This window comes from Anarrhichthys ocellatus, unplaced genomic scaffold, assembly GCF_004355925.1.
Source record: "Anarrhichthys ocellatus isolate YVR2014 unplaced genomic scaffold, GSC_Weel_1.0 scaffold1, whole genome shotgun sequence".
NCBI classification, from domain to species: domain Eukaryota; kingdom Metazoa; phylum Chordata; class Actinopteri; order Perciformes; family Anarhichadidae; genus Anarrhichthys; species Anarrhichthys ocellatus.
Genome location: NW_022280031.1, coordinates 12,314,871 through 12,328,806, shown reverse-complemented (window position 1 = coordinate 12,328,806; position 13,936 = coordinate 12,314,871). Strand labels below are relative to the sequence as shown.

The window sequence follows — 13,936 nt, the reverse complement described above, 5'->3', positions numbered from 1 at the left end:
CACACACACACACACACACACACACACACACACACACACACACACACACACAAAATATACACAGAGTGCAGTGTATTGCATGCTGTATGGAGTTTTTTTTTCACTTTTGGCAGCAACAGCCAAATTTCTAGACTTAAATGCAAATAAACTGTCATAATATTTCAGGGTTGCTGCAGCCTCTAGTCTCTTCTCTTCCAAAGGCTCCTCAACTTGCTGAGAAAGACCAGGGAACTCCTACTGTAGGAAAGAGTAAATGCGATTGTATCTGGCAACTATCCAAAATCCCTTTCCATACCCCCAACTACTCAAAGTTCTCTCTGCATCCCCAACTCTTGAGATCCCAACCACTTTCTACATATTGACTGAATATGAACAGAAACCTGTCAAGATACTGAGCAAGCTGTGTGTACAGTAGGAGTTCTTTATACAGTATATATATATATGTACAAAATGACTGGCTGTACTGAGTGTGCTTTCTGTCTGTTTGTGTCTTTTGTTTTTCCCTTTTTTTCTTTTAAGTCATTTTATTTTTATTTCTTAATAGCACAGGATATGGTGAGTGCTTACTCGACGAGCCCGCTTCCAGGCCGTACAGTCTCTCGCAGCAGCTGGCTGGACGGATATACAGTGTCAATAAACAGTGTGAATTGATATTTGGGCAGGGAACGCAGGTGTGCCCTTATATGGTGAGTGGAGTCGGCGTGCAAATACAAACTGTCATGTTGCACATGTGGTGTCTCTGAGGGAAGCCGCTTGTGTTATGATCATGTGCTGCAGAGGTTTTCAGCTGAACTTGAATCATTTTAAGTTGTATTTAACAGCATGCTGATTGTTCTTTCTGAGATACACGCAAACAAAACCAAACGTGATATCTCCCCACTTATGAACTCTGTTAATAACTCCTTAAAACACCAATATGAGGAAAGGTGGAATCAGGCTTGAATCATCACATCAAACCATCCAGATACGATATATTTGTCTTGTTGAATTTAAAATGAATACCGCAGAAATGTTTCCATAATAGTAGTGACACCCTGAGGCACTGTAGAAAAGTTTTCCTGGCTCATGTTTTCTGGTCTCACTGTAAAGTCTTGTGAGCCACTGGCTAAGAAACACCTGGTAAACAAGATGGCTGATGCATTCAACTTATTGTTTGGAGTCACCTTCTGGCATGTTTTATAATGTGCGATAAATTGGATGTCTGTTTCTGTGAAGATATTCAAGAATGTTTATCTGTGTGTGTGTGTGTGCTTCTCAGACCCAGTGTCGGAGGTTGTGGTGCACCAGCCTAGAGGGCGCCCAGCGGGGCTGCAGGACCCAGCACATGCCGTGGGCAGATGGCACCGACTGCTCTCCTGGAAAGGTAAGTGTCGTGTGGAAATGTCAGGAGCAAGATGTAAGAAATTAAACTGCGTTTTAATAAAGCAAAAGTTTGGGGTGAACGATGGGATTGACACATTTTTGTATACATATTACGTTATGGTTTAATACACGTGGTTCTCTTTTATGATGTGACAATCCTCACAGCATTTCCTTGTTTTTCCAGTGACACATGACTATAAAATGGTTCACAGGCGTTTTTAATTTAGAGTGCAAAATTATAAAAGAAAACATGTTGTCAAACACTTGAAAAAACAAATGTACTTGCCATCGACACATACGTTAACACTAGTAATTGAATATGACTGGCACGTAAGTAGGTGGCGTGAAGTTGTAAATGATGGAGGACTGTCTTAGTGCAGCTTTTAATTAGGACTTTCTTACTAACCGCTAAGGTTGAGAGAACATGAAAGCGACACGTTTACACCAACATTTCATCCCATGTCATGCAGTACACCAGACTAAACACTTAAGATGGAGACTGTTTGTTGAACAGTGTAAGATTATCCTCCTGTTATGAGCTGAGATATATTTATTGACTATGTGCGTGTCATTCTCTTGTCTTCTGTCCAGCCAGACCCTGCCATGAAATGTCTTTTTCAGTTCTTATTCTTTCCATTTGCTTTACTGTATAATTCCTCCCAGATTAGCATCAAAGCACGGGAGAGAAGATAGATGTGTTGCCAGTTCCATGGATGACATTTCATGTGCTCACTCTTGTCTGTCTCGCTCCCTTTTTGACTCTTTCTCTGTCTTGCTCTTATTTTTCCTTCGCTCGTTTACCTCCTCCTCTCCCCCTGCTTCTATTCTTGCTCGCTTAATTTATCCGACTTCTATCTTTTCTGTCCCTCTCTCATTGCAGCACTGCAAACACGGCGTGTGTATAGCAAAAGAGCATGACGCCGTACCTGTGGAGGGGGCTTGGGGAGTATGGAGCCCTTTTGGTACCTGTTCGCGGACATGCGGCGGGGGCATCAAGATCGCCGTGCGCGAATGCAACCGACCCGTGTGAGCACTCCTTCTCTTTGTAGTCACGCATGCCTAGTGGACCTTGTCTCCATCACAGCTGTCAAAGCCAGTGTTCCATAGATCAATCCTCCTCAAGGGAATTCTTTTCATAGCTTGTGTTCATCAAGAAATGCCCTCTGATGGCAGAGCTTACAGGGTTGTTTGGGATTCAGGCATGATGAGAATGAGTTTGAACCTGAAAACAATGCCAATGGCATAGTCAAGGTATGTGATGGTGAGCAACATGTTGAAAAGGAGAACAGGTAGATGGAAAAATGTTTAAATCTGTGGGGGAAAAAATGCTTACTAAAGCATGAACTTAAAATGTTTACTAAATATAAGCAAAGATTGGTCCATTCACTTCCTCAATTTTTGCTTCCAGGCCCAGGAATGGAGGAATGTATTGTGTGGGTCGCCGAATGAAGTTTCGTTCCTGTAATTCTGAGCCCTGCTCCAAGCAGAAGAAAGACTTCAGGGAGGAGCAATGTGCGAATTTCGATGGCAGGCACTTCAACATCAACGGTCTACCTCCTAATGTTCGCTGGGTGCCCAAGTACAGCGGAAGTGAGAATACATTTCTTTTTCAGTCACTGGCATCCTGCTTGCTCTTTTTGTCAACTTTGTTTCACTGGTGCATAATAGACATAATGTAAGTTTGACATTGACATATATTAAGTGTTTATCTCTGTCTTGCTTCCTTTGTCAGTTCTGATGAAGGACAGGTGTAAGTTGTTCTGCAGGGTGGCAGGCAGCACAGCCTACTATCAGCTCAGGGACAGGGTCACTGATGGCACACCGTGTGGACCCGATACCAATGACATCTGTGTCCAGGGCCTGTGCAGGGTGAGGTCCCTAACTCTTAGTAACTTAACAACAACTCAGCTGCATGGTACAATTACATATGAACAGCTAACACAACTATCGGTGACTATTCTTGCACATTTACCGTATGCAGTGGATATAATTCTTTCCATATATTTGCAGCAAATAATTTCAAAAAGCATCTCGATCCTTTGCCAAACCACTGTGTTTATTGCCACCTGTGACAGATAGAGTTGTCTTTGAAGGCTTGATTACTAACAAACCATACACATCAATATGCTTTTGGAAATAAGTAGTGGGTTGGTCTGTGTACACTCTAAACCACACACAGTGTTTGGTTAGATTGTGGTTCAGTAAGTTGCCTTCCTGGCCTTGGCAAGTGGATTTTGATGCTATGGAACGTAAGCTAAGCTCTTATTTATTTATTGGTTTATTTGAACGGGACAGTGCACATTAATAAAAACATTTCTGCAAATGTGCCAGAGTTAGCCAAAAGGCTATTTTTCATCTGTAGTCCCATCTGTAGTCTTCATCCTTTTATAGAATATCCAAAATGTATCTTGCTAAAACCAATGACAAGCAGAGCTCATGCCATTTCTAGTGTGGTGTTTGAAAGTAAATTTATTACAGATGGGTGTCAGCAATATAGCTATAACTCAATAAGTTCATATGTAACTAATTTAAGGATCGCTGGGTTTGATTTGTTCTTTCATGATCAGTATTTCATCAAGAAATAGAGAAACAATGGCAGAGTTGAAGTCTATTAATTATGTTAATATTGTAGTGTTGAACTTTTGCCAATCAACTGGAATTAAAGAGAAAGTTGTCATATAATACCCCTTTATCCTCCATCTGATCTTCTCTCCTGCTTTTCAACCTTCTCTTCTACTTCCCCTCTTTTTGTCCCTTTCCTACTAGTACCATTTATATTACTCCTGGCACTTTCTCATTTCATATTTCATAAATTCCTCCCTTCTTCCTTTTCACTGAGCAGCAAGCGGGCTGTGACCATGTATTGAACTCTAAAGCCAGGAGGGACAAGTGTGGCGTGTGCGGAGGTGACAACTCTTCCTGCAAAACTGTAGCAGGCACCTTCAACATCGTCCACTATGGTGAGCTATAGCCTCTTTTATTACACCAACATTTCACCTTCAGCAAGTTTAAAAGACAGCAGCTCTTGTTATATTGCTTTAACACATTTTTACATTTGCTTAGTTTTAGTTCATACTTATGCTATTTGCAGGCTATAATGAAGTGGTGCGAATACCCAGTGGTGCTACAAATATAGATGTGCGTCAACACAGCTACTCAGGGAAACCAGAGGATGACAACTACCTCGGTAAGACATCCAACGTTTTCATCAAAAGAAACTATTTTCGTTGTATTTCCCACATTTCCATAAATATTGTCTCCAGCCATTTCTAAAGCAATGTGCGGTTGAAAGCCTGCATGTTCAGCTTTTAATGTAAAGTCGTGTCCTGTAAACCCATGGAGTTGGCATGTAGTGTGCATGCTAACACGTTAATAAGACAGAACTAGCTTTCTAGCAAGGTCAGTTGGTTTCATTTGTATTTTCTGTGTGTGTGCGTTCAAAGTTGCGTGTTTTCTTTGTTTCTGTAAATGTATGTCTCTCTGTACCTATTGTCTGTATGTCAGGATATGGCTGCTTTAACATGTCTTGTTGGCAAGAGCATGCAAATACTGGAGCTCAGATTGCCCTCTGGCTACCATTCCATTAAGGTCAATTAAGGTGTGTGTGTATATGTCAGTGCATATTGCAGTTTTCTTTTATTCTCTGCGTGTGTGTGTGTATTTATATGTATTTGTGTATGGGCACAGTCATTAGGGGCCCAAAGTGGAGATGATTTTGCCGGAATGAGGGCCGCTCTCCACAGTCATATTAGTGTAATGTGTGAAATGACGAGGAAAGTAAAGGCAGGAAATTAGCTCCATAATCGCATTAGGGTGAATGAGTGCAGCAGACTGGCCATTGAACAGAACAGGATGCCCATGGATGGGACTTCTCCAGGAACAGAGGATTATATTACCCCAATAATACTTAACTGCTGCCTACTGCATGTGCCTTACTGTAAATGAAAACACTAGCCAATGTGTTGCTAAGCTGCCGCGTCATGTAAAAACACAAGCTATTGTTTCCTTTACTTTAGCTCGTTAGTGTCATGAGAACGATAATTCTCACAAAACATTTTACATTTCTTAAGTTTCTTCTGCGGTTTTTGTGCCAATCATGCAAAGATAATTAGATTTTGCATCAAATACTGCTCAATCTGGCTCTCTGTCACAGTGGCATCAAGCACAGTAAGTGTTTTTTCTCTCTCTGCAGCCATATCAAATAGCCGTGGAGAGTTCCTGCTTAATGGAGAGTTTGTGGTCAGTATGTTCAAAAGGGAAATCAAAGTAGGAAATGTCGTCATTGAATACAGTGGCTCTGACAATGTCGTTGAGAGGATCAACTGCACTGACCGCATCGAGGAGGAGACCATTGTCCAGGTAAATTGTCCTTAAACTGTTAGCTTGGTAAGCCATGCAGGAGATGTAGAGCGAAACTGATGTAGAAGCAGTGGCATGAGTACAATTTATGCAGGAACTTAAACACTTTTACAGGCTTGACCTCCAAAATGATTACTTCTACTTTGGAAGATGTGGACAATCTATGATGATTCATAGATAGATTATATGATAATATATAATAATCCTACTGTATTTTAATGCATGTCACATTGCCTGCATTTTACTCAGGTGCTGTCTGTGGGAAACCTTTACAACCCAGATGTCAGATACTCCTTTAACATCCCAATAGAAGACAAACCTCAGCAGTTCTTCTGGGATGTGTATGGGCCCTGGCAGGAGTGCAGCCGTCTGTGCCAAGGTGAGGGGGAGGCACAAAGGGTTGGCACAGTGAGATGATGGGAGTGGTCAAAGATAAATGGTGTGGTGAGAGTAAAGATGAGATGCAACAAAGACGGGAGACGTGGGAACCACTAAGCCAGAGGCATAGGAGAGGTCGAGATTGTCTGGCTAAACTTGACAACTTCATGCTAGACATACAGTACATGTTCGGAGCAAGTAATTAAAGTCAGGTTACCTTCTTCGACATGACCCTGGATGTGTCAGAGTATGTAGGCGTGCAGAGGCGGATCGCAGGTAAACTCGAAAACCTGTTATGTGTTATGACTCGAATTTCTTTCTCCACTTTTTGACACTGCCTTGCTTGAACAACCAACAGTAAATTCCAAAGAGAAACCAAGGAGTTCACACAACTGGGAAAACGGCTAACATGTAATGCCCTCAGCACCTTTTTGATTTTCCGATTTATACGGCTTTCCAGGCAGTCTGCGGCACACAGAGCTCTCATAGCACTGAGCTGCAAAACTTGGTAACATGAGGTACTGATAGAGAATCTATTTCCTGCAGCCACATGAGGTTTAAATCTCTCTCCCCATGCACAGTTGGTGCTCTTTGATTCAGTGCAGCGATGTCAACACAAGAGCCAAGGTGAAGCACATTGCTGCTGGTAGTCGTTGCAATCCTATGATGATCTATATTGCACTTGAGCAAGCTGTTGCGACGGCTCAGACAACCACATGCAGGATCATACAGAAGCTGAGGTCAGGCAGTGGAAGGTAGTGGAGTTTTAGTTGAGGATGAAACTATGAAACCCTAGATTGCAACTCTTAGTCATTCCTTTTTGCATATTCCTCTGTGTCTTTCTCATCAAAGAACAACATACAAAGGGAGCAAAATAAGTTTATTTAAAAGCCTGAATATAGAACAACAAATACTGTTATGAGTGCAGCATTTCCATGTTTCCTTGGTGCTTAAAGGGAAAATTCAGCCCCTTTTAATGTGGATGCCCAATCAGTGTTGATGGTGAATGTAGGCAATGAAGCAATACATTCCTCAGTGCCTGCTTTATTGACCGAGAAAGAGTTATCTTGCTCATAGAGCTGTACCTGCAGTGCCTGCATGCACCAGGATGCATTAAGTGCAAACCACTGTTGCCCAGCCAAAACATAGTGTAGCCGAGTTGCACCTATACTTATGCGGTTAATAAAATAAAAACTCCATAGTCCCAACCAGCGTCAACCAAGACTGCAACAACTCTTAATTATTTTACACATTGTCGACTGCATGGCATTACAGCTTCATTCCTTCCATTTTTACCTTTCACAATAAAAGCCCAACGAAACTCAGTATTTTAGTTTATCTGTGGGATCCTGAAAAAAGTCTACAGCACCTTAGTCGACCTGAGGAGTAAAACTTGAATACGTAGTTAGTAACGCACACTGGCTCTCTGTCGGAGATGGCATCCAACAAAAACTCCCTCCACACATTTATTGTAGCAGAATGATTCACTTTCTGTTGGCATTAGAGTGCAATTTGAGCAAAGACTCCACCAGTCAGTGTTTTCCTGCTGCAGCCCAGCCTCTGGAGTGTCCCTGCCTGACATTTCCTCCTCGCTGCAGCTGCCGCAGGTCAGGTTTGTTCACTGCTGCATTTCTCCGGTGGTATACCTTGACTGAATACGGCTGATTATCCCTGTCAGCTCTAAAATCTATCCTTGGCCATAACATCTTCTTTACTCCTGTTTTTGGGAAGCCATTTTTGCTGTTTGAAACCTAAGTCATTTGCAATACCAGCAAAGAGACGAAAGAGGTCGTTTTTACTACATTTTATTTACACAATGGAAATTTCTCTAAGCGGCATTGAGAGCACGGGCCCCCATGCTGGGGATTTAAGCTGAAGTAGTTTGTAGTTCTTCCTTGCCTCCAGCTACATCAATGGATGCAGGAAGTACAACAGATTTTGCAGCAGGAGAACTTCGCTTTCTCTGTCAATACAGCATGCACTTTGCAATTTATTGCCTAAATCGACTACATTCATCATCAACACCGATTGGACATCCACATAAAAAAGTGACACATTTCTCTTTTAAGAATTATAAGAGAAACTTTATACATTTTGAATTGACCTGCTGTAAACATGCGTCATTATTTCTTCACAGGAGAGCGCAAACAGAAGATTCTCTGTAGCAGAGAGTCAGACAGGGTGGTGGTGTCAGACCAGAGGTGTCACGGTACAGCTAGACCTGCTGTCATCACCGAGTCCTGTAACACTGAATGTGAACTCAGGTTTGTATTACCAACCAGCCTTAAGTGGCTTTTATGAACCATTAGATAATTATTTTGTCACTTGTTCATTTACGAATACTGACAAGGATTTTCTCCATCACCCTTGATGCAGGTGGCACGTGGCTCGTAAGAGCGAGTGCACAGCTCAGTGCGGCCTGGGATATCGTACCCTGGAAATATACTGTGCCAAAATTACCCGTGCAGATGGTAAAACCCAGAAGGTTGACGACCGCTACTGTAGCGGTCAGCGCAAGCCTGATGACAAGGAAGGTTGCCATGGAGACTGTAACCCGGGTGGCTGGGAGTACTCTCCTTGGTCAGAGGTAAGATTGTCGTAGGAAGCGTGGGGGTTTTGTGTGTGTGAGCATAATCCAGATGTTTGTCAAAGTGTATCATGGGTTGTGTGTGTATGTGTTTACGCTAGCTGAAGTTCAAACGTTTGTACCGCAGTGCTCCAAAAGCTGTGGTGGAGGCACCCGCCGCCGAGGGGCAGTGTGTCGAAAGGCAGCCGAGGCTGGCGGCGATGACAGCAAATGCAGTCAAAGGGACAAGACGACAGTCCAGTCCTGCAATGAATTCCTCTGTCCACAATGGAAGACTGGCGAGTGGTCTGAGGTCAGTTCAGCTCTTATTCTCTTTGCCCTTAGAAGAAGGTCTGGTCACATTTAGTAGATTGAGACGATGATAGCATATACGCTTAAAGGCAGGGTTGGTGTTCTAAATCAAAATCCTCTGACAAAATAAAAGTGTAAAATCGGTATCTGTGGCTGAGGCTGGACTGCAACAGGCTTGTACAATCATATCATTCGGACCAGGTGTAATGATTGGTCTTTTGACCTGCCTACCTGTGCTTATTCTGCACTCGTTGCTCTTCAGCTCAGTCTTCCACAAGCTGCTAGCTTGACAGTTGTGAGTATCTTAAGAGGAATAGTGACTGTCATTTGTGAGTTTCTGTCAAGGCATACTGTTTCATAAGGCTTGTGCATATACAGTACATTTGTAGTGAGGAAGAATTCAAGGGGTCTATGAAGCTGTGTTTAGTCGATGTAAAGAGAAACAGGGTAAATACTTTAGTTTTCACCCAGCAGTGATCTGGGTCAAATGTAAATTCCCAGTGCTGATTGTGCATGTCTCAGCTTTGGCAGAGTTACTTCCCTCCTTCCACTATAGTGAGTGTTGGGAAATCACTGATTGCAGGGTAAGATTGTACTTAACTGCTGTACAGTTTACACATTGTAGAGGAAGGAGCTTGCAAAGCTTTGGGTTGCATTCCAGGAATATTTCAGATCTCCCATGTGGTGCTAATAAATACAAACACCTACACAGCACTGTTTACATATGCACTGTACTCACACATAAATAGACACTCTGGCACTGTCTTTTGGTCCCTTCCAACTGCTATTTGTTTTGTAATCTGCATATCCTGCGTTCCACACCACCAATTCCTCTGTCATGAACTGAGTTCCAGCAGGCTCAGCGACTGGTAACGACCACTGTCCATGTTATAAAGTGCATAAATATCTATCTCTACAACTTGAAATATTTTCCTTTCAGTGCCTTGTGACATGCGGGAAAGGCTATAAGCACCGTCAGACGTGGTGTCAGTTTGGTGAGGATCATTTAGATGACCGCTTTTGTGGCTCATCTAAGCCGGAGTCGGTGCAGACGTGCCAGCAGCAGGAGTGTGCCTCTTGGCAGGTCGGACCTTGGGGACAGGTGAGTGTTAACAGTGGTGTTACTATTTTTTTGTCCAACGATGTCAAAAGATTGATCATCAAAGATGGTATGTGCTGATACAGGGCTACAACTGATGGACACATCCAGGGGTATACCTACTTAATGTGTCATGTTAGATAATTCAATTTGTATTCCAGAATAGGTGAAACAGCAGATCACTCTGTTTGGCCTATGATTGTAATTTGTACTGTAAGTCTTAAAGAGAAATTAGGTGTTCTTTCCCAGGATTGGCCCATTGACCTCATGAAATATAATAATCTGAATGTGGTACATCTGTGCTCGATATTTTTTTTCCAAGGCAATGAAGATGCTATTCCAGATATCCTGATCCACAGTTCATATATAGGTAATATAGAAGTCTAATCAGTTGATGAGAAGCACCACAGAGGCTGACGTTAACTATTACTGTTGCTTCTCTGGTGAGTTCTCCCCAGATGTAAACCAAGGGGAAGACATGGATAAGCTAAGCTCATCATATAGCACTGTACCCTTTCTCTCGCCTGTTTAGACACAGAGCACATGCTGCCAATATAAATATACAAACGCTACGGTTGATGTGGGTTGGCGCGTACTTCTACGAAAGCGTTATATAGGGTTATGCATACAGTATATTATGTCTGTGTTTGCAGGCTCAGTCTCATTTGTGTGTGTGCACATTGAACTGAACACCCAAAAATTTGAGATATTTGTGTGCCCCCCATCAGAGGATGTGCGCACGTTAAGGTATATTTGAAGTTGTTTAATGGAGCGTTGTCAAATGGTAGTTGAAGGTGCCGCCACACAAGTTTGACCCTGTTTCATTGGAGGCAGTGAGGCAGAAGAGAGAGTGGGGTAGTACCCTATCTGACTTGGCTACAGTGGAAAAAAGACAAGTGCAATGTATATTAGCAAAGGTTCCTTGTGTATTTGATCTTTGAAACTTATCTGGTTGAAACTTGGATCCAAGGATGTTTGTCGGGGAAGTGGAGGTGTAAAATATATATTTTTTTATTTGCTTAGCCTGGTTTACAGTTCTTTTTTATTTGTTTGTGTGTGGGAGTGTTTTGCCTCAGTTGAACTGTCAGATCTTTGCTTGCCTTCTTTGTCCATTTCTCCTTTTTCTATTTGGCTCCCTCTTGCTAATGTTCCACCACCCTCGTTTTTTTCCCTCCTTGAACCCAGTGCACTACCTCATGTGGGCCAGGCTACCAGATGCGAGCGGTGAAGTGTGTAGTTGGCTCTTATGGTGCTGTCATGGATGACACTGATTGTAATGCTGCCACCCGACCCACTGACACACAGGTAAGGAGGCCATTATCTTCCTTCTTTCCTTGCATCTTTATTTTACTTCTCACAACTGCACACAATCTGTTTCTCTTCCTCACTGTGCGAGCAACAGTTGTTCCACGGTTGAGTGTCAAACTGATTCATACTGTGAGGAGAGAAGGAAGCAAGTCAACACTCAAAACACACACGCACAAACACACACATTTCATTTCCACCTGGTCTCAATAAAGCTATGTTGTCTGATCTAGTCTAGAGGCAAAGACAGAGGGGGAGGTTATACAGGCCTCACTATCCACAAATAGAGACACACAACTCTCAGACAATATCCCCAAAAGAAAGCCAAATTGTTTCAGGATAGTGTTATTCTTCAGAATACTCGTATCTTCATTATTAACATTAATAACATGTGGAATTGTTTTTGTTGTCTAAATCTGCTTGTGCATCTGTTTAAGTGCTCCGCACGCACAAAAAGACACGGAAACACCAAAAGAAACCTATTTTGAGCTGAATTAGAGTTTTGTTTGGTCAGCGTGGGGCGTACACCCATTTCAGAGGGCTGAGCATGCAGGCTCAGTATGGGGCCCCCCCTGTAGTCGCAGCGGCTCTTAATTCCGGTGCCTGGGCCGACAGAGCCAGTGACCCTGAAGCAGTCGCCCAAACTCGTTGTGATTCTAACCAGCCAGCCATGAAGTGGGCCACCAGCCGCTAGCCCCACCAGCCACCAAGCAGGGCTTAGAAAAAAGAAGTGCAGATAAGGAGGAGAGAGATGGAGGCAAGAGATGCTTTACTCGATGCTTTCACATAAATTGGATACAGGCTGATATATAATAGCATATCATTTATAAAAGCCCTAAAGCGGTAATATAGACACATACACACAAACTCACTTGATCACTCCAAATCATATTTGACCAGTTTATAATTGTAGATTGTGAGTCTGACAGGAAGTGTGCGTAGAGCTACTTTAAGCGCTGCCATGAGGACTGTTTGTCTACGTCAGGAGGAGCAGTGTGGAATGTGGAGCCTGCTCAGAGTCTATGCAACCTGACTAAGGCCCTCATTCCTGGAGATTTGGGGTCAGAGGGCACCAGAGGGCATGGGGGGGAAAAAGAGGAAAGGGCGGAAGGTGAGGGACAAGGGGGTGGATTAGGGGTGGAGTTTACGACCACGCCAGCATGGGCATTGGAGCCCTGAATACCGCTCCACTATGACCTGTTATGACAGGGATCAGGGCTTTATGCTGAGTGGCTTACTGCCACAATCCATAGTTTTAACTGACAGGGCGGACCCTGTTAATGTTGTTTTGGTAAGGTGAGAGGAAAGCGTTGATGGGAAACACAACTACTCTCAAACGTAGAGCTGAAGGAAGACTGTTAATTCATGACTGTTCCATCCCATGTCAGAGGAGCTATCTCTGATATTCATGGTATTTTGTGGTCGGGGACAGATGTTGTTACAGTATATTCATTTTGTTAATCACTGCATGAATGGGTGTATGTGTCCCCCCTTCCACAGGACTGTGAACTGGCCCAGTGTCCCAGCAGCCACCCTGTTCCCCCAGGGACTAAAGTCCCTTCCCACCAGGGCCACAAAACCCAGTGGAGGTTTGGTTCTTGGACCCAGGTTGGTGGTTCTGTCATAAATCTTCAATTTCTTTCTTTTTGTTGGTTTCCAGCTTCTTAAACCTTTCTCCTCTCCACAACAGTGTAGTGCCAGCTGTGGCAAAGGGACACGCATGCGCTACGTGAGTTGTCGTGACAACCAAGGTGGTGTGGCAGAGGAGGCGGCGTGCACCCACCTACCAAAACCCCCTGCCAGAGAAGTGTGCTCAGTAGTGGCCTGTGGACAGTGGAAGGTGCTGGAATGGACAGTGGTAAGAAAACCAACTGTCATCATTTATTCAGTTCTATCTGACCCAGTTATAGAATATCTGAAAATTACAATTTAAAGTTGCTGCACCCATATGCTCACCCGATGTTGTAGAGGACAGTCTCAAATAAGTGGAAATTTGGAAAGAGTCATCCTGTTCAATCACAAAACATTTCCTGCCAGATCTGCATATTGTTACACTGACATGCAGCCCTGTTGATTAGCCTAAATTGTGTGGTGTCATCATTGCCATCCAGATGTTTTTTCCTCCTATTTCAATGTACTCTACATTATCTTTTCACCCACACTGACAATCAGTGTCTGCACACGCTATGTAGATGTTTGTGTGAGCAAAGATGTGGAGACAGGGCGGCAGCTGTAAGTGTGTATCCTAGAGAAGGTGTGTGAGTGTGTGAGTGTGAGAGAGAGAGAGAGAGAGAGAGAGAGAGAGAGAGAGAGAGAGATAATTTGATTGAGGCAAATGTTTCTGGAGCTGGGAGAACCAAGGGGCTGCAATGAGGGGATCCTGTCTTGTTTACAGATGTTTCTCATCAGAGTCCGAGAGTGATGCAGTAGAGCCAGACTGTAGGTCTGGTCACCATACACACACACCCACATATGTACCACCAAGCCAAAGACACTCATTGACCCCCCCAAAAGGAAATAGTTCATCCCCTGGCCAAAATAATATTTCAGAGGCC

At 43.3% G+C, this 13,936-nt stretch overlaps 1 protein-coding gene across 1 annotated transcript in view; it reads left to right on the top strand.

Moving 5' to 3' along the window:
• Positions 1-13,936, top strand: part of adamts9 (ADAM metallopeptidase with thrombospondin type 1 motif, 9) — a 43,135-nt gene that overhangs the window by 8,185 nt on the left and 21,014 nt on the right. The window contains exons 10-25 of the mRNA XM_031851427.1: positions 545-686; positions 1,259-1,363; positions 2,243-2,388; positions 2,771-2,952; positions 3,095-3,231; positions 4,205-4,322; positions 4,454-4,549; positions 5,555-5,721; positions 5,971-6,100; positions 8,237-8,363; positions 8,476-8,686; positions 8,814-8,978; positions 9,918-10,079; positions 11,262-11,381; positions 12,882-12,989; positions 13,072-13,239. Coding sequence (XP_031707287.1) covers positions 545-686; positions 1,259-1,363; positions 2,243-2,388; positions 2,771-2,952; positions 3,095-3,231; positions 4,205-4,322; positions 4,454-4,549; positions 5,555-5,721; positions 5,971-6,100; positions 8,237-8,363; positions 8,476-8,686; positions 8,814-8,978; positions 9,918-10,079; positions 11,262-11,381; positions 12,882-12,989; positions 13,072-13,239 — 2,284 coding nt within the window. The remainder of the gene's footprint in view (positions 1-544; positions 687-1,258; positions 1,364-2,242; positions 2,389-2,770; positions 2,953-3,094; positions 3,232-4,204; positions 4,323-4,453; positions 4,550-5,554; positions 5,722-5,970; positions 6,101-8,236; positions 8,364-8,475; positions 8,687-8,813; positions 8,979-9,917; positions 10,080-11,261; positions 11,382-12,881; positions 12,990-13,071; positions 13,240-13,936) is intronic.